This window comes from Lissotriton helveticus, chromosome 10 (assembly GCF_964261635.1).
Source record: "Lissotriton helveticus chromosome 10, aLisHel1.1, whole genome shotgun sequence".
NCBI lineage: Eukaryota > Metazoa > Chordata > Amphibia > Caudata > Salamandridae > Lissotriton > Lissotriton helveticus.
Window position 1 is genome coordinate 308,488,801 of NC_136071.1, and position 20,931 is coordinate 308,509,731.

Sequence of the window (20,931 nt, forward strand, 5' to 3'; positions counted from 1 at the left end):
CTCTTCGTGGGACTTCATTTCCTCCACAATCTTAGCTTGGATTTTCCTGGAATCCTATTTGAGGGCCTTCAAACAATCAGTGGATATTTTGTGGACTCCAGGCAAGATATTGTCCATACTTTTCAGTTATTGATTCTGTGATCTCATTGCACTAAAAAGGGATTTTGTTAAAGGGTTTTTTGGAAACTTGTGTTTTAGGGGTGTTCCTTTTTTTTCCCTGCAACCTGGAAGAACCTGGTGTTGTTTTGGAACTGTCCTTTGTGGACTCTCTTACCCTTACCCATTTATTTTTTACTCCTGAAGACACCTGAAGATCATCATTAGAGCGATACCATATTTCATTTTGGGTATGTGAAGGATCAGAGAGGAAGGGGCATGCAGGGTATATCATGGTTTACTCCAGTGGGTCTATCTTGCACTTCTAAAACCTGCTATCTCTTTTGTTTTCTTCTTACCGCAGTATGTTCCTGTTATGGAGATGTGGTATGCCTGTGGTGTAGAGGATCCCTGTATTACCCTGAATATTCAACGTTAACCGGTTCCTCCCCAGGTGCATTGACCACTTGGGAGATTGTAATCTTGTCACTCAAGGGGTTTAGGCACATTGGGGGTGTTTTGGACTATCTTCGCTCCTGTAGTACCTGTGTTATCAGGTGAGTGGGGTCAGAACACTATTGTTTAAATGAATGTTATTGTTACATTATATTATTGCATAGCCGGTAATTTTAAGTGATTTAGAATCTTTCATTAATTTCAAATAGTAATTTATTGTGTTGTAGCAGGTTATTGGGTTAGGAGTGGGATTGGGAAGGAAGCTAATCAGGTAATAATTAATTTTAGAATTATTTAGTACATTTTGTTTAACTATGATTGATATTTATTATACAATTTATGTAATAATGTATTTTTTGTTTATGGTATTTGCAGGCTGTTATATTTGTAGGGCTATAGGTTGGGCAGTTACTTAATAGCTAATGTATTTTTTAATTAATTAATTGATGTTTAATTATGTAAAATAAGGAATACTGGTTTATTTTACTTATATTTTAGTTGCAGGAGGCTTGATTTGTAGGGTTATAAGGTAGGAAGTTTATTAAGTAATAATTAATTAATAATACAATTAATAGTTAATTATTTAATTTATTTTAAATATGCAAGGTATGGAATAGGTATTTTTTTGTTATATTTTAGATGTAATCTGCAAGGTGGGTCTGGTTAATGAGTAGGAAGTTAATTAATAATTGAATAACAATTAGTAATTGATAAAATGTAATTGAATGGTAATAATGTAAATTGATTGTTTTTTCATACAAACACACATATATATTAGGTTTATTTTTTCTTTATTAGGAGTTTAATATTTTTTCTACATTCATGGGGTTACTTATATATGTATTTTGTTGGAAAGGCTGACATGGAATGGCTATCAGAAACAGACATCATAATCCGGACAGCAGAGCCGCCGTCATTAAGGGATTATGTTTTGTTTCTGGCGTAACGTGGATGGTCCCTCCACCCGACGCCTCCACCTGCTGTATCGAATTGCGGCAGGCAGACTGCAGGGGCAGATATCGTGGGTCCGACACCAACGGGACGCTGGTGTCTGACCCACCGGCATCATAATTAGGCCCCTCTATTTAAATGTATATATATATATATATATAAAAAGCTTCGAAACGCGTAAGGCATATGCTATTGACCCGAGGATGTAAGAGCCATCGTGCATAACGTTTGTTTGGAAATTGTGTGCTCTCCAAAGTCTGGTTTCTTTGTGGATGAATTAAATTGCGGCAATTCCATGTCGCGGAGAAGCACCGCCGAAAGAGGGCCATGGAAACACTGGAACTGTGCCAAGTTTCCTTTTGGAATTTTCAATCTGCACTCGTGATGGTTCATCCTGTCCTGGGGGCCCACTGGAGGGTGTTACAAAGTTAATTAAAGACTCGGACTGAGTACGGAACCTACCAAGGTAAAATCACTAAGAAAGGGGCACCTCAGCCTACTATAGTTAATATATGGACTCAAAGTACCATCATGCAATTTTATGCAAATCATTGACGTAAATGAATAAAACGTGTCAAAATGGTGCCTCTTCTCAATTCTGTACCTTTCGGGAACGGCCTGTGATCAAGGAGCGCAAAAGCTTCGAAACGCGTAAGGCATATGATATTGACCCGAGGATGTAAGAGCCATCGTGCATAACGTTTGTTTGGAAATTGTGTGCTCTCCAAAGTCTGGTTTCTTTGTGGATGATATATATATATATATATATATATATATATATATATATATATATATATATACACACACACACACAAATAATACAAATATTTATTTAGCATTACATTCATTTTATATTTTAAACTACTTACTATGAAAATGTATATAATATAGTTAGTAAAATATTTGTGTATACTCTGTTTTAAATGTATTACTGTATACATACATATATATTCCACATTAATTCATTTAAAATAAAAAGGTAAACAAATATTATATGCATTTTATAGTAATTAGTTTTAGAGATAAAAGAATATAATGCTAAATGTAATATTTTAGTAATTATGTTGCGCTATAGATGTGTATATATATATATATACCCCGTGACCAAGCCTTAGTGGCGAAACGCGTCGGTAGGGAGCTGCTGATTTCGTGTTAATAAATCACTTAAGCATCGTGAGTAGTCTGTGAATTTCTTCGAACGGGAGGAAAAAGGTTGTTTACATATCCAGGGTGGCCGGCACCCGCACAGGCTCGCCGTGACCAGAGACTAGGAGCAGCCGGGAATGGTTGTTTGTATATATATATATATATATATATATATATATATATATATATATATATATATATATATATATATATATATACACACACACACACATACACTAACACATACATATATATACGTTTGTATGTGTATATTTTTATATATATGGCTCGATTACGATGTCGGGCAGACTCACTTCATCAGTATTTGTGCGGTCACACACTCCAATTTCTCCATGGGAGCTTGTGCTGTGGTCAGAAGCTGGCTGCAGCACAAGCTCCCATAGAGAAATTGGAGTTTTTGTTTACCCCTGCTCTGTGACATGTGGTGCAGGGATTGACAGGGCTGCACCATATGTAACATATGTACCCCCAACCGGAGGCTGCTGTTGCAAGTGGGTCCTGCCAGGGGCCCCCAAATTTGGTTCCTACAGGCTTTTCATGTCGGTTAGCCCAACATGAAAAGCCTTCCAAAAACCAAAAATCGTAATCCCGATGGCAAAAATGCCATCTTTAAGGAATTAAGTGCTGGTTCAGACTGGCCTACGGGCTGGAATGACTGGCCGGTTTCAAATCTGACCACTGTATTCGTAATACGGCGGTCGAATTGAAACCGAAGATGCCGGTCAGAAAGCCCTGACCGACATCAAAATCAGGGCCTTAGTGTTCAATATCAGGGAATATATCTAATTTACATTATATTAGATTTATACTTTAAAATATTTAATATTTACTACTTTGAACTGTGAACAAAAAAAATGTCCTGCTATTTTTCTACTTAACATTATAAGAGCGCGAAATTATGGTAAACAATTTTTGACACAATACCTTGTCAATAGTATTGTTAGCACAATATTATGCCAGTGATCCGTCGCCAGTTCCCTCCCCGTCGATATAGTGGGCCACCTGTAAAATGTAATTGCAGGCACACCTTAAGTTTGGCCACAGCAGATACTACTCTGTCCATTTAGATGGGCGGACATGTTGTCATTTTTTACTGTGTCTTACCGCCAGTAGCGAACAGTAAAAACATTATAATGCTCCCCCTGCCATGGAAGAAGAATCCAATTTTGGGATTTTCTTTTTTGTAAAGAAAAAATATATTACTCTGTGCTGCAGGGTTGCATCGTGCTGAGATAGACCCATAGCACAAAGTAATATGCATTGCTGCTTTTATAAATGACGGCCTGCTTGGAGGTCATTTATTAATGAGGCGTGCAGCCTTTTCACGAAGGGGTCAGAGTAATTTATTTCATTACCATGGTGGAATGGCAGACATAAATCTGTCCCTTATTTGTTGTACTGGATTGCATTTCCCCGTCTTGTTTTACTATTATGGGCCCTATTCTGATCTGGGTCGGAAGGGCTCCGACCGACCGCATCGGAATGTGCCGTCCGAATTCCTTTCCGACCAAGCCATTCCGATGGGCTTGGTCGGGATGGAATCTGACTCAGATTTCCGGATAGCTTTCGACAGGCTCAGAGAGCCCGTCCGCCATCCGGAAATCCTTCAGTACTTCACCGGTCGCCTCTTTACCACCGAGGGAGTACAATGGTAGTTTTTCACTGCCTTTTTGTGCCGGTGTTTCCGGCACGAAAAGGCTGTAGGAAACTGTCTCTGGTGGCCCCCAGCAGGGGCCCCATGGGTACGAGGCCGCAGAATGGTGGCCCCTCTGTTGATCCCTGCACCCTGTGGCAGGCACCTTGGGGTGCCGGCCACAGGGTGCAGGGATGAACTGCACTCCTGCTTCTCACAATGCAGGCATAAATTCCGCTCTGAATGCATGCTCCCATTGTGAGGTATACGAGGGCGACCGAACAGATTTTGGTCGCATCATACTTGCAGGGCCGTAACCGATGACAGCAGGTCGGTCGGTTACGGCTCCTGACCAATGTCGGACGGACCTGAGTCCGTTCGACATCGGAATCGGCCCCTATGTGTGCTTACTTTATATGTTAAATATTTTTCATTTTTGTTACTCCAAGTTTTTAGTTTGGTATAACAACATTGAAGATATAAATTCAAGTGGATGAGCTCCTGCTTTTTGTGGGGCTAAACTTACCTACCCAGATAGTGAGAACATCAGATCATCTGAGTGTTTTGACTTAGAGAAGAGAATAAACCAGGTCTGGAGGGGTTAGTCTTTTCTTTGCACACACGTTTGTTATTCTTCCAGACACATTGTCTTGTTTGCCTTGTTCTTCTTACTGGAGTCTAAAGGGACAAGATGTTCATTGAGCCGGGACCACAGATAGGTAACAAAGTTTCAATTCTATATATGGGTTCTATATTATGTACAACCGATCCATCAGAAGGTACAGTTGATTTCCTATTTTTTTACTCTTTGTGGAGTATTGGCATGCACTAATATAAAAACCAGTGCATAGCTTGGAATACAGGGAATGTTAAAACTCTCTTTTGATTTTATGTTTGGCTAGAAGGAGCTTTACAATTTTCAGTCAGCCTAATGGGAGCATTCTAAGAAATCTAGAGCACATAGAGGAAACCATGATAGGGAGAATCTCACTGAAAAGAGTTCACACGTGTGGTCCTCCAAATTGTATGTGTGCCTGTTTATTCAAATTAGCATTTTCCCACACTTTGGCCCTCATTACAAGTGAGTACATTGGGTCGGCTGAAACCAGTTACCAGAGCTAGCAGAATTATGAGAGCCACTGGATCACTGCAGGTGTGTTTATTTTCACCAGAAGATTTCGGCTTGTTGAAAGAAGCCGAAATCTGCAGACAACGAGATAGGAAAGGTGATGTGGTGGAAAAAATTGGCATGAGGTGGAATTATGACTAAGCAGCTTACAGATTCAGCAATCACAGCACTGCTTGTGAGCTCCTAAGAAAATCTTTGATTCCCTGTACTTATATTTGGTACAAATTAAGCACTACTCCAAAATCAAATCTTGAATCTCAAATACATGTATACAGTGTCTGTGAGATAGCCACAAAATACAAGTTATGGAATTTATGGAAGAATTTGGTTTAACAAAATGAAAAGTTTAGGATGCACAACCCAAACTGGAGTAATGGTATTCACACAGCCCTGAAATAGTTATCTTTTCTATGAGAAAGGGACCGGCAAATCAGGATTGTAACTTCCCATGACTCCCAGGCATGCAATGTTTGTTGGTACTGAATAACATTCAAACACCACTTTAAATAAGCGGGATTTTGAAGTTTAAATTCCGCAGTTGAAATTGTGAACTCTTCACGGCTTCGTCAGTGGGCAAAAGTTCTGTTAACAGAAAGTAGATTTCGCATTTTTCTTTCATTGCAGTTCCTTTCAGGAAGATCACCCGCAATAATTCTTACTTCATTAACCTTTGTTTTATCACCATGGCTCCCCTACAAAATGATTACCTTCTCCGCTCCTATACATTGAGATTATTTAGCTATCTTTATCATATTGTCACGCACTGTGTTTTTACCACTGAGGAGTACCAATGATTCTCTCAAATCTGCACTTTAACTTTTATATTGCATGTATGCCCAGGAGGTGTTTAAATGTCTGTATCACAACTCCCCAGTGCCACTTCCATTTTATTTACATAGTTGCCATATTTATGCATACACATATTATGTTATGTTATATTAAATGCCTCTTTCATGAACGCTGATTGACCAAGATGCCGGAGATAGTGGAAATGACCTCACGTGCCCATTAAACCTATGATGACATCACATGATCTATCACTCTGTTAGCATTCCATGAAGTGAAGTCACTGGATGGTTGCACCCGATAACATAACTGTCTTTGATAAATAGCACCTGAACAGTTGCATTTCCTTCCACCAACCACTCAGACGCCTCTGCTCCACAGGACTTCTATTCGCACACATCCCACGCATACAGAGAACCAGAACAAAGATACTCTTACATCACTCTTAAGCTGTGGAATGGCCTTCCACTCCACATCAGAGCCTCGTCCTCTTTTAGAGTTGAAGACTTGGCTTTTCAATTAATCACCTTACCATAAGCAAGGTTAGGAACACACACCTGCCTAGCACCAGGATACCCTCGTGGAAGTGCACTTTACAAATGCCCTTAACATGCGTCATAGCAATTCTAAGGCTTAATCTGCTACTACATACTTCCCTGAGATGTGCAAAGCAGATAACAGACTCACTGAGTTATCTGGAACAGGTTTACCATATGTTCTTAAAGGTTTACATTAACAGGGAAACAAAAATAAGGCTGCTCCGTAGTGCAAAAACAACCACTGTGAAATAAAGAGTTAATTCAACCTCCAGACAATGCCATCTCTTGATGATTATTCTATGAAATGTCACAGTAACTACTGAGACTCCCTCTGTAGTCCTCATCCTTTTTTCTATCAGTCTCTCTAAATCACTCTCCACTTTACCCCTGTTCAGTTTGCTCACCTTTGTTAGTATGATTAGGTTTCTCCTGTCTACTCTCATGGACGTGTACACTTGATCTACCTTAAGAAAGGTAGAATGTAAGCACTGCTCTTAAAAAGCAGTTTTAGCTTATTTTCCCTAGGATGCCCCTAGGACCAATATGCTGGGGTTGTAAGAGCAGTGCCAGGGTTAGCAAGGGGTGAAGATGCTACCACTGGCTAACCCTAAATGACATTTCTGGATTTATCAGTTCTCATACTCCCTCTTACAAGGTATTTATAAGACTGATGCCTTTAAATATTTCCATTTTCCATCCCTTCCTCCTTGTGTTCTTCAGACTATAATAAAGTCGTAGTGAAGTCCCCCTACATATGAAGAGTTTGTTGTATCTTCGAATCTTAAACACTTGCACTGCAGACTTTAGGTCATCATGTGTACATCTGTCTTGTGAATGCCTCATTAGCAAATCCAGAGGATGCATCAGGAATCTGAGATTGAACTACTTGAAGCATCTTTCCTTTAACAGAACAAATAAAATCGAAATATGAAATAACCTAGGACCAATCTGATGATTAGTGTATCTAGAAAGCTCATTAAAAAGACCATATTCATATGCAAATTTGGGACACCCATCAGTCTCTGGACCACTGAGCAGGCCAGAGCGGTGCAGCAGGCAAATTGCGTTTTTGGTAGTTTGGAAAAGACAGCGTATATTAGCTGTTAAGGAATGCTGTCCAATCTGGGGGACAGAGTTAGCCGACATGCCATGAGGAGCACTTTCCACAGAACATCTTGTTCCTTGCCCTGTGTCCAGAGTCAGAGAAGGTCAGATCCTGTGGTGAGGCATGCAGGACTGGCTGCTGGCGAGAGGGGTACCACCTGAGCAAGGACCACCACTCGGCGGGTAGAGGTGTGACCGAGTGAGCCGGCACTTCCTTGTACTCCCAGATGAGCTAAGTGGATGAGCGCTGAGGAGCAGCACCTAAGCTGTTCCCTCCTCCTTCCATTCTGGCTGGTGCCACTGCTGGGGGTTTTGGGGCCATTGCAGCAGAGAGACTTGCAGGCAGGCAACGCTATAGAGGAGAGGTAGAGACAGTCCTTGCCCCTGGCCTAGGGGCATACTGGTCGGCTGGCTACTGGCCTGCCCGGATGGGAGATCATTGAGTGACTGAGTGGTTGACACCTCTTTCTTGATCTGAGTGTGCAGCAGTTCACACACACCCACTGGGATTGGAGGTTACAGATGTGGGTGGAGGGTTCCGCCTGATACATATTGGTGGCTCACGCATGGGATGTGGTGTAATGACACTGATCTTTGCCCGGTGGGGTGCCCCCCCTCGGCACAAACGCTACACAGGAGCCCTGGACAGAAGATAATTCCCTGATGTACTTTCCCTGGCGAGTGTGGCCCCTCTTTTCATCATGTTGGTCTGTGGCTGCTGGATTGTATTGTTCTGTGGCTGCTGGATTGTATTGTACATCATAGAACTAACCTGCTCACACTATTAACAGCCATGGAGTCCACCGCCTTGCTGCTCCCCACTCTGCACATGACACTGCCATGGGAGACATGCTCTCTGGCCCTTCTTGCCTCTTGTTCTACTGACTAGCATGCATGGATGGATCCTATGAGCCCTTGGAGTGGTCCGAGACCCCATGGTCCTGGGAGACCACATGGACCCTGCTATTACGGGAGTCCCTGGTGGAAGCACTCGCACCTGGTTGGCAGCATCTCAGATACCTGCTGCATCCTGTGGCTTGAGGAACTCATGGACCAGCGCATATTTTGCCTCCTTCTGTTGTCTGGACTTAGTGAGTGCTACTTTGTCTCTTGTGCTCCTCCTCTGCACCATGCTAGACGTTATCACCCCTGCAGGGACAACTGTGCTACTTTTCCTTCATGGGTCCACTTGCTCTGAACTACTCTCTACCTACTGTGAGCAGCCCTGCCTCCACCTCTGACGACTATGGGGCAGTTACTTCTTGCAAAGGAAGGTTCCCTGCTTCTGGTTGTGTTTGAGGGCATACCCACCATCCGCATTCCTCCAATTCCCCAATATAGGTGACCCATACTCCGTGGGATAAATTGGATGTGATACTAGCAGCTATTAGCTCTACAAAGAAAACCCTAGACTCAAAAATCGATTCTTTAGTTGTGGACAATCATCACAAAATGGCTGAATGGGTCCACTCAGTCGAGACAACAGTCCCGGAGATAATGCCCACCACAATGGCCCATGCATCACAACTCAGTGATATGGCTCATGATTCTCAGATTTAAGATCAAGAAGGATGAGCCAAATTTAACAACCCGAAAAAAGGGTCCATGGATTCTCGCCTTTCTTGAGGACTCTAGGAAGCAGCTGCTCCAGGGGGTCTATCAAAAATCTATGCACTTGAAAGTGCTAACAAGGTGCCTGCTTGCCCTCTGTCTCCCTGGTGCCCCCCGCAATCTGTGTTGGCCCACTGCCCTCATTTCCAGGAACGTGACTATTTGCTACAACAGACCTGCATGATGGGCCACTTTTAGGTGAAAACGCAGACGTCTTCAAATTCCCAGATTCCATAGCCACCATTCAAAGACAAAGAGCTTCCTTTATGACCTGGTATGTTATGGTTCTTCAAGTTATTGTATCTGACTCATTTTTCTACAAGACTTGATTGCTTGATAACTGACTTACTATTTATCACTGGGACTATCTGCAGAATATGGAAAATGTTAAAAAGAAATGCAGCCCAAAAAGTTTTTTTTGTTGAAGTCCCAATGTTGCTTGTTGAATTGCGTTATCTTGGTAAGTAATGAAATAAAAAATAGGCTAAGAGCTCAAATGCAAAATCTGAAAGTATTTTTAACACCACAATATTTGTAACAGCACTGTAAGACCACTGCCCCTCTACCCAATCGAAATTTGTTAGAACTAGGGGTTTCTTGTTGGTAATGATGTACACCTTTGACCAAATAGGGACACTTGCTTCCAAGTCAGGACAAGGGGATTACACTCCTAGATAACCCCTGCTCACCCCCTTGGTAGCTTGGCACGAGCAGACAGACTTATCTCAGAGGCAGTATGTTAAGCATTTGTGAATATACCCAGTAATACAGTGAAAACACTACAGATGGACACCATACAGATTTTATCAAAATAAGTATTCTTTAAATAGACTAAACACAAGACCACAAACGACAAAAATCCACAATACTGTACTTAAAGTTGACATAAAGATGATAAAAGTTGCTTAGTTCAAGTTGGTGATAAATGCATCACAGTTCTCAACAAAGTAACTGGATGTGTCATGCAAAACAAACAAAAGTCTTGCAGAGTGGGAGATACGTCGGTTTTGTGATTCGGGGGAGATGATGCGTCGCGCCTCAATGCTTGTGCAGAGTAGGGGATGCGTCGTGATCCTTACCGGTGCGGAGGTGATGCACAGATTCTCGGCCTGCGGCCCGGTTGCGATGCGCAAAATGGTGCCTCGATGCGATGCGACAATCCTGGTGCGATGCGAGAAGATGGCGTCCTTGATGCGACAACGATACGTTCATGCCCTGGCAGCTTTACGACGACTGTCATTTGGAGCTGCGACAGTCCCTGTGACACGCTTCTCTGGCGATGTGATGACAACCCTCTTGATGGCGTCACGCTTCCCAAGTGATGCAACAGCAGGCAGATTCGACAAAGACACGCTTCCTGGGAGATGCGGCATCAGCACGCTCCTCCGGCGATGCAACGATTTCAGCTGCGGCGGCGTCACGCTTCTTCTCGATGCGTCGCGCGTCCAGCTCCCAGTGACATGCAGGTGTTTGCAAACAGAATTCTCAGCAGGGAAACTCTGAGGGGAGCTGGAGATTAAGTCTTTTGTCCCTGAGACTTCAGCAGGAGGCAAGCACAAGTTCCAGCCGTTGGAGCAATATTCTGCAAGATGATGAACGTTCTTTAAAAGTACCTTCACCTTTCCTTGGCAATGAAGAAACCACTGCAGGCCAACCCAGCAAACAGCACACTGGCAGAGGGGCAGTCAAACCTCCTGCAGCTTCCTTGGTTCTTCCCCTTGGCAAAAGGTTCGTCTTGTTCCCAGAAGTGATCTAAAGTTCTTGGGTCTGGGTCCCAATATTTATACCCCAAAATCCTTTGTTCTCTGAAGGCAGAGAAGCCTCTGCCTAGTCCACACCAGTTCTTGAGCACTCTGTTTACATGACTCCTTCTATCCTTTCACAGTGCAGGGCAGAACATCAGACACACCACAGGAGTTGGAGCCAGCATTGTTGAGGGAAGGCCCAGCCCTCTTCAGGTCCCAGGTGCAACTCCTCCCTCCCATCTAGATGCATATCTCTCTATTCACCACTGGACTTCCTCAGCCTGTCTCCTGGAATCCCTCAGCCCTGTCACTCAAACTCCAGACAAGGAATACACAACCTAGCAGAGGCAGGCCTGGATAGTTGGACAAGAAAATACCTACTTTCTAAAAGTGGTATTTTCAAACACAGAATGTTAAAACAAACTTTACTAAAATATGTATTTTATCATTCTGAGTTCAGGCATATTAAATTCGAATTTCTACCATGTTCCCTGAGTCAGTTAGCATTATAAAATGTAATAATATATCTGCCCATTCTGGCCTATGGAGAACAGGGAGTCTTGCTATAGTGAAAAACGAAAATGGCTGTAATTCACTATTAGGACATGCTATACACACTAGGGCATGTCCTACCTTATACTTACAATGCACCCTGCCCTTGGGCCTACCATAGGGGTGTCTGATATGAAGAAAAGGGAAGGTTTAGGGATTGGCAAGTGGGTGCACTTGCCAAATCGACATGGCAGTCACAGACTGGACACATGCCTTTCAATGGCAGGCCTGAGACGCACTTTACAAGCTGCTTCTGTGGGTGGCACAGCCAGTGCTGCAAGCCCACCAGCAGCATTTGATTTACAAACCCTGGGCACACATGGTGCACTGTACTAGGGTCTGACAAGTAAATCAAATAACCCAATCATGGAGTCACTAATCAGTACATCAATTTAACATAACATAACACTGAATAGCAGTGGCACAGTGCCCAAATCATATAATCCAGCAAAACATCAAAAACAGAGGAGGCAATCAGTAAAAAAATGGAAGGGAGACTCACGCCAACGATGCAAGTCTAACAATATACATTCAGTCCATCAATACAATATCCTCTTACAATGTATGGCCTTGCCTGGAAATGTGGAGGGAGAATCACTTCACTAATAAATAGCCCGGCAATAAAGCTGTATAATTTTTAACTTTAAGGGATTTTTTTTTAACAAGGTGTTTGTGGAGTCGGGGTACTTGGACACAGAGTAACGTATCGAACCAGTGAGCCATGCGGCATCCTGCAACTTCCAGTCATGCATACCCACAGGATGTTGTTTCTGCCAAAGGTGAACCCTGAACCACGACCTACCTTGGCTGTTACTGTATCACAAATCACCATGATTACTTCATCTCCGAGCACAGAGGAAACAGTTGCTCTGCATTCTTTCACTGTCTGCAAGTGGGAAAGCAAAAATGTTACAATACTAAATCATGAGCAGAGAAGACAGTTTACATTCATTTCAAAGCGCTAATGTGAATAAGAGTAATGAAGCCTTTCCTCCCCCTCCTCCCGGGAGGGCATTGGTACCATTCCTCCATTTTCAATAAAATGGCATTTTTCAGATCTAGGGAATTTCACATTACAGGTGTACCATAATATTCTTGAAGTTATGCAAGTATAAGCTTCCGTAATGGAAATTTCACCAAGGCTTAATGTTAAATCACACTCTCCCTTTCTTTCAAACTAAGGGTCATGTTTATAATGAATGCACGTAACACCACAAGAATGCACGCTACGTATTTACCATTGTACGGCACTTTCTTGTCCTTTTCTAGAGCTGGAACATTTTTGGCCGCCAACGCATGGAGGATTATTTTTGTGCAGAAAGGGACACCTTCCTACACAAAATCAGTCCTCAGATGCATTCCCCTCTTTCTAAGTATGCTGTGAATGCAGCATGTGAAGAAAGAAGGAACAATATGATAAATATATTCTTCCTCGTTGTGCCTCTGGTGGGAAGGCATATAATTATAAACCATTCCCAGGTCTAATAATGTTGATAAATCTGAGAATGTGTCAGAATCCAAGCTACACCCAAGCCTCCCTGCCGCTGTTTAACGCAAGGCAGCGATGTGCACTGTCTTGCATTACTCCAGAATTATCATCCTCCTGAGTCCTCTGCATGGTGCAAGGTCGACCACAAACTTTGATAAGTATGCCCCTGAGCTTCATCTCTTGCCCAGTTCTTGAGTTGCACTTTATCATCCTTGCCCCACTTGTTATACACTTTTTTGTATTGTGCTTGCTTTGTTTTAAGATGAAATTAATTAAGTCATATGTAATTGGCTAACTTTTATTTGTTTTAATGTTTAGTTGTGTCTATGGACCTGTGCTCTTGATTGCATTCCCTATGTTTCTTTGTTCTGTTTTATGAAAAGTTCAACAAATTATTTTCATTGTAAAAACTAAGAAGACAATTTATAGGAGATCAGAAACAGAACATCCACAGAGTACGGCGGTACCAGTCCACCAGGAGAAAATTAAATAGCACTTTACAGCTTTATTTAGAGTTTGGCGGTCACTTTGTCAGTCTACCAGGGCAGTGAAGTGATTTCATCTGCTGCTCTTACAGAAGACGTATCATATTTATAAATCTTTGCAGTGGCTGCGGATTATCTTTGAAAGCTGGTGGGGCTTTGTATATGCACTGGATTCCAGCCATCTACCCCAAATTATTCTAGGCTATTATGTGGTTGTTCCGTGCTTCCATGGTTTTCAGGTGGTGCCTCGAGGCATCTGCAGGAGCGTCTGGCTTCTTATAGTTTTGTGGTGAACCATGCATCCTTTAGCGGGCGAGGTTTTGCAGGCTGGCCACAGGGGTGCAAGCTTGTTGGCGCAGCGGGAGATCCAGCGGTGTAAATCTTCGGCTGAGGTGTTGGCGTTGGTAGGGGCCCAGGGGTGGTCCGGAAGGACCTCATCACTGATGCTGAGGAGGCGCTATATGTGATTGTGCCATGGTTGCTGATACTTGTGATGTGCTGATTCCCTTTATTCCCCTATACTATGGGCTGTTCCCAGAGACTAAAGGACAATGCATCAACAGGCGTTTCCCAAAAGGGCAAACAAGCAGGGGGGAGAATGAATTCTGAACTCGCTGACAGGTTTGATAAGCAACTGGCAGCACACAATGCCACTGGGGTGTGGTTGGAGGACATGATCAACTCCAAAGCGGTGGAACTGGGCCTTATCCGGGAGAACTCAAAGAAGAGGTTGGCACGTTGTCTGCCCTTGAGACTTAAGACTTCCCTTTAGACCCTGCTGTCAGAGACAGCGAGCATGGATTGCTGTCTCACAGACCTAGAGACTCACAGTCGCCAACTGGAGGCCAAGATTGATAACCAGGAGGGGAGGGCTTGTCGCAATAATATAAGGATTGTGGGCCTGCAGGTAAATCTTGGGATCTTGGGGTGAGACCATGGGGTGGTTCATCGCCCGCTGGGTCGCACTTACCTATGGGGTCTACCTCAAACTTGTCAAACTCAGTGATACTGGGCCTGGAACACACCGTATCAGTATACCAGGCATGGCAGATACCTAATCTGAATCTTGCTGGCAGAACTAGGCTGCATTTTGTGCACTGGATTATACCCGTGGAATTGTATTCATAGGGCTGTTGTTTCTAAATAATGTTTCCACTTTATTCATGGTGGGGCTGGGGAAGAGTTGAGTGCGTCAGGGAGCCAGCATTTTTAGGTGATTCTTTATTGAATATTCCTAAGGTGGACACTGTTAGGTTGGCAAGTTTCTTTCCCCTACAAAACTTTCTGAAACATAACTTGTTGGTATCAGGCTTTAGTTTGTGCTTGTTGCCAATTTTTGTTTAGAGAGGATGGTGACGGGTTTTGAATACTTAGTTATGTTTTTTACTATGCTTCTTTCTTTATGGGTGTGCATGCGGTGAATGAGGCTGTGTGGAGTGATCAGATGGAGGTCCTGCAGGTGAGCGAATGGCAGGACAGGCCCTGGTACGTGGACCCACACGCCTTCATACAGCAATGGTTGACCACATTACATTAATTGGCTGGAATTTGAGGGGAATGATTACACCAAAGCATTATAATGTTCTTGCATACATAAAATGCAGTGGGCCGCAGATAAAATTCTTACAAGAGACCCACTTGATGGACAGCGAAGGTAGGGCTCTCTGGAAGAGGTGGAGGGCGCAACTTTATTGTACTGCCTACTCTGCATTTGTACGTCGACTCTTGATTTGGATTAGGCACAGAGTGCCTTTCCAATTGCGTAATGTAATGGTGGACCCTGAGAGATGCTAAATTTTAGTAATGGGCTGACTGGGTGCTAAGGATGTTGCATTGCTATATATATATATATATATATATATATATATATATATATATTTTTTTTTTTTTTTTTTTTTTCGGACACCGAATGGGATACGAAAAGTGTGCAGCAATATATATATATATGCCCAAATGCCGACCAACACGCTTTTGTGACTAGCTTGACACCCATGTTGATAGCGGCACTGCACTACCAAATATAATTGGGGGTATTTTAATTGTGTGGTGGACTCACACCTGGACAGGTCTTACCCCATCACCTACGTCCCATGTGCATAAAATAGCAAGGTCCTTACGCACCTGGATTGAGCACTGAGGGCTCATAGATTGGTGGCAGGCACACAATCCACAGGCACAGTCCTACACCTTCCAATTTGGCTTGCACAGTATTAGTCGATCACTTGGATGCATTCTTTTATTGTGATGCATCGGCTGAGTGATTGGTGGATGGGGAGTATTTAGCAAGTACATATTCAGATCATAACCCCTTGCATGTCACTTACCTTTGGTCACCAAGCAGGGCTAGGATCCCAGCCTAGTGCTTGGATCCCACACTCATGGAGAACACAGCATTTCGAGAATCGCTCAGAGAGGTGATTCATAATTACCGGTTGGGGACTGCTGGGACGGCGTCATCTCTTGTGGTTAAGCAGGAGGCAAGCAATTTAGAGTGGTGTGGGGGCATTGTATTGCCAATAAATTGGGTGTATGCATCCACCTGCACGCTGACATTAAGCAGCAAGAGGGGGTACTGAATGATGTGCCCGCAGACTTGGGAGAGACGGTTGAAGGTACTGCTTGGTTGCTGAAGGAAAAGGAGAAGCTATTTGCTTTGGTGGAACACATAAATCAGTAGGATTACAGAGCCTAGATTGCGCGGGCTCATGCAAACAGAGATCATTCAGAGAGCATGATGACCTGGCTCCTCTGAGAAGAGACAAGGGGATACACAATACTCCAGATTCAGGACCCCTTGAGCCAGGATGTGTTTTACAGGTAGAGATTAATGGGGTGTCCATTCAGTATTATTGCAACTTGTATACAGTGAGTGAGACGGTTGCGGAGGTGGACCTATTGCCATATATTGTAGACTCCTCCCCACTGCTGTGAACCCCGAGACCATGGAGCAAATAAGTGACGCCATTACTGTCCAGGATGTGAGGGGTGCTATAAAGGAGTTGGTGCGCAGCGATTGAGTAACAGTCTAGATAGTACGCTTTCAGGATAGCGTCAAGCCCATAGAACAAGTGCGAATAACATCCTTTTCTATTGAAATAGAGCAAAGATATATATTTGTTTCCTTCATAGTGTGACGGCGAGAGCTCGTCCCCACTGAGTCCCGGGTTCAGAGAATTTTATCGTGAACTTGTGTGAGTATATTTTCGAGAGATTCACAAACAGCGTGCGAGTTTGAGTGTTTGGCTGTACGTGAGAGTGTGGCGCTCTCAAGGACAGAGGATTAATGGCCACATGAGGTTTGCGGACCTACTTTTTAGTATGGCTGCTTTTAAATTGATGACTTGGACTGGGGAGACAGTGCACTAATGGGTGATACTGCTTAAAGAAAGATACACAGAGAGAAGGGGGAACTTGTATTGCATTATGTTCTCCACTTGGCTGTTTGTTTATGTACAAATTTCCCTCTTTTTTTTAGGAAGTGGTTCCCTCACAGAAATTCTGGAGAGACCTAAGTGAAAAATTACCTACAGATCGAGAGGTAATATGAACCCAATTGGGGTAAGGTTCACAACGAAGGGACCAACACCCTGACGAAAGCCAGTGCCACCCGTGTGGGGCGGAAAATTGGCAGAAACATGTTGGTATCTGCAGTAGGGATATAGGGAGCGTCACTTTCCCTTCATACCCGTTTGAGATTTTAATCCTTCCAGGGGCCCACAGCCAGAATAAAGAATCAAATGGTGGATCCTTAGGTTGTTTTATATTAGATACACTGCACTTTTTTGGTCCCGACACAGAGGGAGGAAGAACCCCCTCCCCTTATGATTTTGTTGTATGTTGAGTACGTCACGTTATTTTTCGTGTTGTATGTTTCTTTCACTTCCTTAATACTCACCACTAAACCTTCATCTGAATACAAAAAAAACATGCGCTCCATCCAGTGTGTTGGTCTGCACCTGGGTGTATGATGCGGCCCAATGATGAAGCATGACACTGCAAAGTGTGTGAGGGCAGTATTTAGACACATGTTGTCTCCCCCAAAGGTCAGATAATCATTGGACTGACGTAGTTTTTGTTGTAAAGTCAAGTGTCTTTTTGTTGTAAGCAGTACTTCTCTGTTGTGTGAGAAAAAATTGATAATCAACTGAGCCAGAGGAGTCTTATTCCCTTGTCTCTTCTAGTGTGTTGGTTCTGGAACAAACTCCCATCCCATCTCTCTTCCATCATCGACCATAAACTTTTCCGTAAAAAAGGAAAAATCTGCTTGTTTGAACACCCATAACTGCTACTTACCTGGCTGTCAGTCCGCACGGAGTCTCCCAGGAGTTCTCGCTTGCGCTAAGCGACCTTATGGTGATATGTGCACACAATAAGTTCCTTTGATTTGATTTGATTTGGAAAATCTGCCATAGTTTGAGTGTTCTCCATGGAAGACAAAAGTTCTCTCCATGAAAATAGATGTATCCTCTGTGAGAGGAACATTTTTGGGAAAAAAGTCCACCCTATTACGGTTGCTGAAATTGCTGTGACAAAATATGAGGACTGCAATTGCACAACCAAAGTGGGGTATGTTGTCAGTGCCCACACATTCAATTTCCCTTCCATTCTGAGACTTTTCCCTAACAGTCACGGGTTGTCATACTTTCCTTTCCATGAATGACCACCACAGCTTACATGACTGCCTTTCAGAAAGTTAACTGTATCAGACATTATAGTATGTCAGTCAGTACAACTCAGGTAGCTAATCATTATCTTATGTCAAAGGAAATGTCAAACCTTTACTAGGATAGAGGATTCCATAGTTTAGACTACTCTTTGTAGTACTGTTACTTTGCTGGTGATGTTGATGGGAAATTTGGCATTTTTTAAAAACATGATTCCCTATTGCATATGATTTCTATGCTCACATCTTTAGAATAATCTGCCACAGGAAATTACCAAAACCATTTTGTTTAAGCAGTAAGACATTTTATATGCACATGTGCATAACATTTACGGTCTCAAAACCAAGAGGAAACTCTTTGGTGAAGCTTGCCCTTAATAAAACAAAATAATGTACAAAACAATTACAATGCCTCCCACACAACACCATTTTGTACATCAGTTTTCAAGAGCTGTTACTTACTCCTGAGTCCTTGAAGTCACATTTGTCCTTGCCTTGGTTGTCCATCTGATTGACACACACCGTCTCTTTAATGGTGAACCGCAGCTGCTCAGGACTAACAAGCATTTCCTGCAATAACATAGAATGTGAGAACTTGACTAAGTGACATAACATTTCCACTTTTACAAAAGAGACCTTATTTACAATTCATCAAATTAATTTTACACCCACTGTTATGGAGAGTTCGACTTATTTGCCAAAGTTGGAAGATTTGCCATATTAAGTCCTCCGCTCCACTCCAGCGCCATGAAACCGTTTGGTGTACGTGCGCTTTACAAGTTTTTTTAATAAAACATAACATAACACTATAGAAGCAGTGATTTTTCCACACAAGTGTCTATATCCTACTTGAGAAATTCCACTTTCCCCGGGAATCATTGGATATAAAATCAACTAGTGGCATGCAATAATAGCTAAATATCCTGAAAATATATCCCCATTTAAGGATTCACAGTCAGTGCTACATTTCGTCTGCCAAATGTAACCTGGGGGAGGGCTTCCTGCATGATTGGGACACCATATTTCTCTTTCCATCAATGCCTATCACCATTTCCATGGCAGCCTTTCACAAAGGTACAAGCAACGACTCCTCCATTAGGGCGGAGGAGCATTGCCCCACTACTGAGAGCCAGCAAATTCAAGCATGAAAACTAAAATGATGAAACAATGTTATTATCATTTTATTTTTCATCTTGGAGGCTGCCAGCTGGGCCTACTGAGCGTCTGAGCCTGGTAGGAGGGGTGGCCATCCTGACAGACAGCAGCTGCAGCAAAAGTATACATGCCGGTTTGGCTGGCTGTCTAAAGACGGCTAAAATGACATGCGCACATAGATCTCTCCAACCCTAACTGTGCTGCACAGCCAGGTGTGAGGACAAAACAAGCATCCTCAGACCAATCCTGGCAGTTCACTCATCCTGGATAATAATATTACCAGCATAAGAGCAGCTTCTGAATTGGCGTAGGGGAATCTGGGAGTCTGTGGACCCCATTGGACTGCCTCGACTGAAGCGGAAGAGCACTGAGGTGGCGGCTGCCAGCAGGTAGGTAATGTTTCATTTTTATTCTCACCTCTGCTGCCCCATAATCGTAATCATATGTTCTAATTCCAAGTTTTAAATTCCTGGTCATCTTGTTTCTTGTACATTGCACATAGGGGGTGCACCCACATCCCCACTGCAATTCATGCTGCAAGCGCGACCTCATCCCAGTTGCCGGGGCCATTTTGTTATACAGGGACATGGTTTCCCTCTTCCATACTATTTTTAAGGCCTCCAGTAATGAGAGTTCACCTTTTCTCGGGTCATAGGGACAAGCTCCTTTCCACTGGCCTCCAGCCGAGACTATTTGGGCACATGGACTGTTCCCCACCGTATTGTTCCTCAACTCAGCTTCACCACACAGATACTTTTATGCCACAGCACGCTTTTAGGACTGGAAAGGATTCTTTCATGAGGGGCTGAATATTTCATGCACTGGGAGGGCGAATATGGAATCATTGACAGAGCATGGGGTTCATCCCAGTTTCTTCTTTCTCTTTTTATTGTAAGGATTTCTGCAAAGCAGGCAACATATAATTATTTTAAATTGGAAATTACGTCTCCTCGCGGGTTCCTGCTTTTCATTTTTTACAGTGCTCATAATGGCTTGCAAAGCAGAGGAATTTGACTTCGAAGCGTCCCAGGGCCGTGGGCCTATTTTACAATAATGCATAATTTAGAAGATTTAATAGGCAGCCATGTATGGCTGCAAGTTTGGATGTTTTGGTTATTTTTGTTGCATTTGCTGAGTGTTCCATTTCTAGAAAACACAATTAAAGAACGGATAAGATAGCACAGCGGGTTGGGTGCACACTGCACCAAACTCGTTGTAATCTGCAGATCACGGGTGCAGGTGCTCAACACTTTTTCATGTCTGCTGTCAAGATCCATGAGTAAAATGCATATTACAAGTTTCAATTTCCAAAGATGTTTTAGGGTTGTAAATAAACTGCGCTGCCATCTGACTGTATGTCTTAGAATCCA

The 20,931-nt window shown here is 43.0% G+C and overlaps 1 protein-coding gene across 2 annotated transcripts in view; it reads right to left on the reverse strand.

Annotated features, from left to right (window-relative positions):
* Positions 1–20,931, reverse strand: part of LOC144783768 (cathelicidin-1-like) — a 232,885-nt gene that overhangs the window by 194,631 nt on the left and 17,323 nt on the right. The window contains exons 2-4 of one of the 2 annotated variants that reach the window (XM_078662461.1): positions 18,869–18,976; positions 12,572–12,655; positions 4,850–4,981 (exon numbers count right to left, since the gene is read on the reverse strand). In XM_078662461.1, the coding sequence (XP_078518587.1) occupies positions 4,850–4,981; positions 12,572–12,655; positions 18,869–18,976 (324 nt within the window). Of the gene's footprint in view, positions 1–4,849; positions 4,982–12,571; positions 12,656–18,868; positions 18,977–20,931 lie in introns of those variants that run through there. The other variant, XM_078662460.1, reaches the window with a different exon arrangement.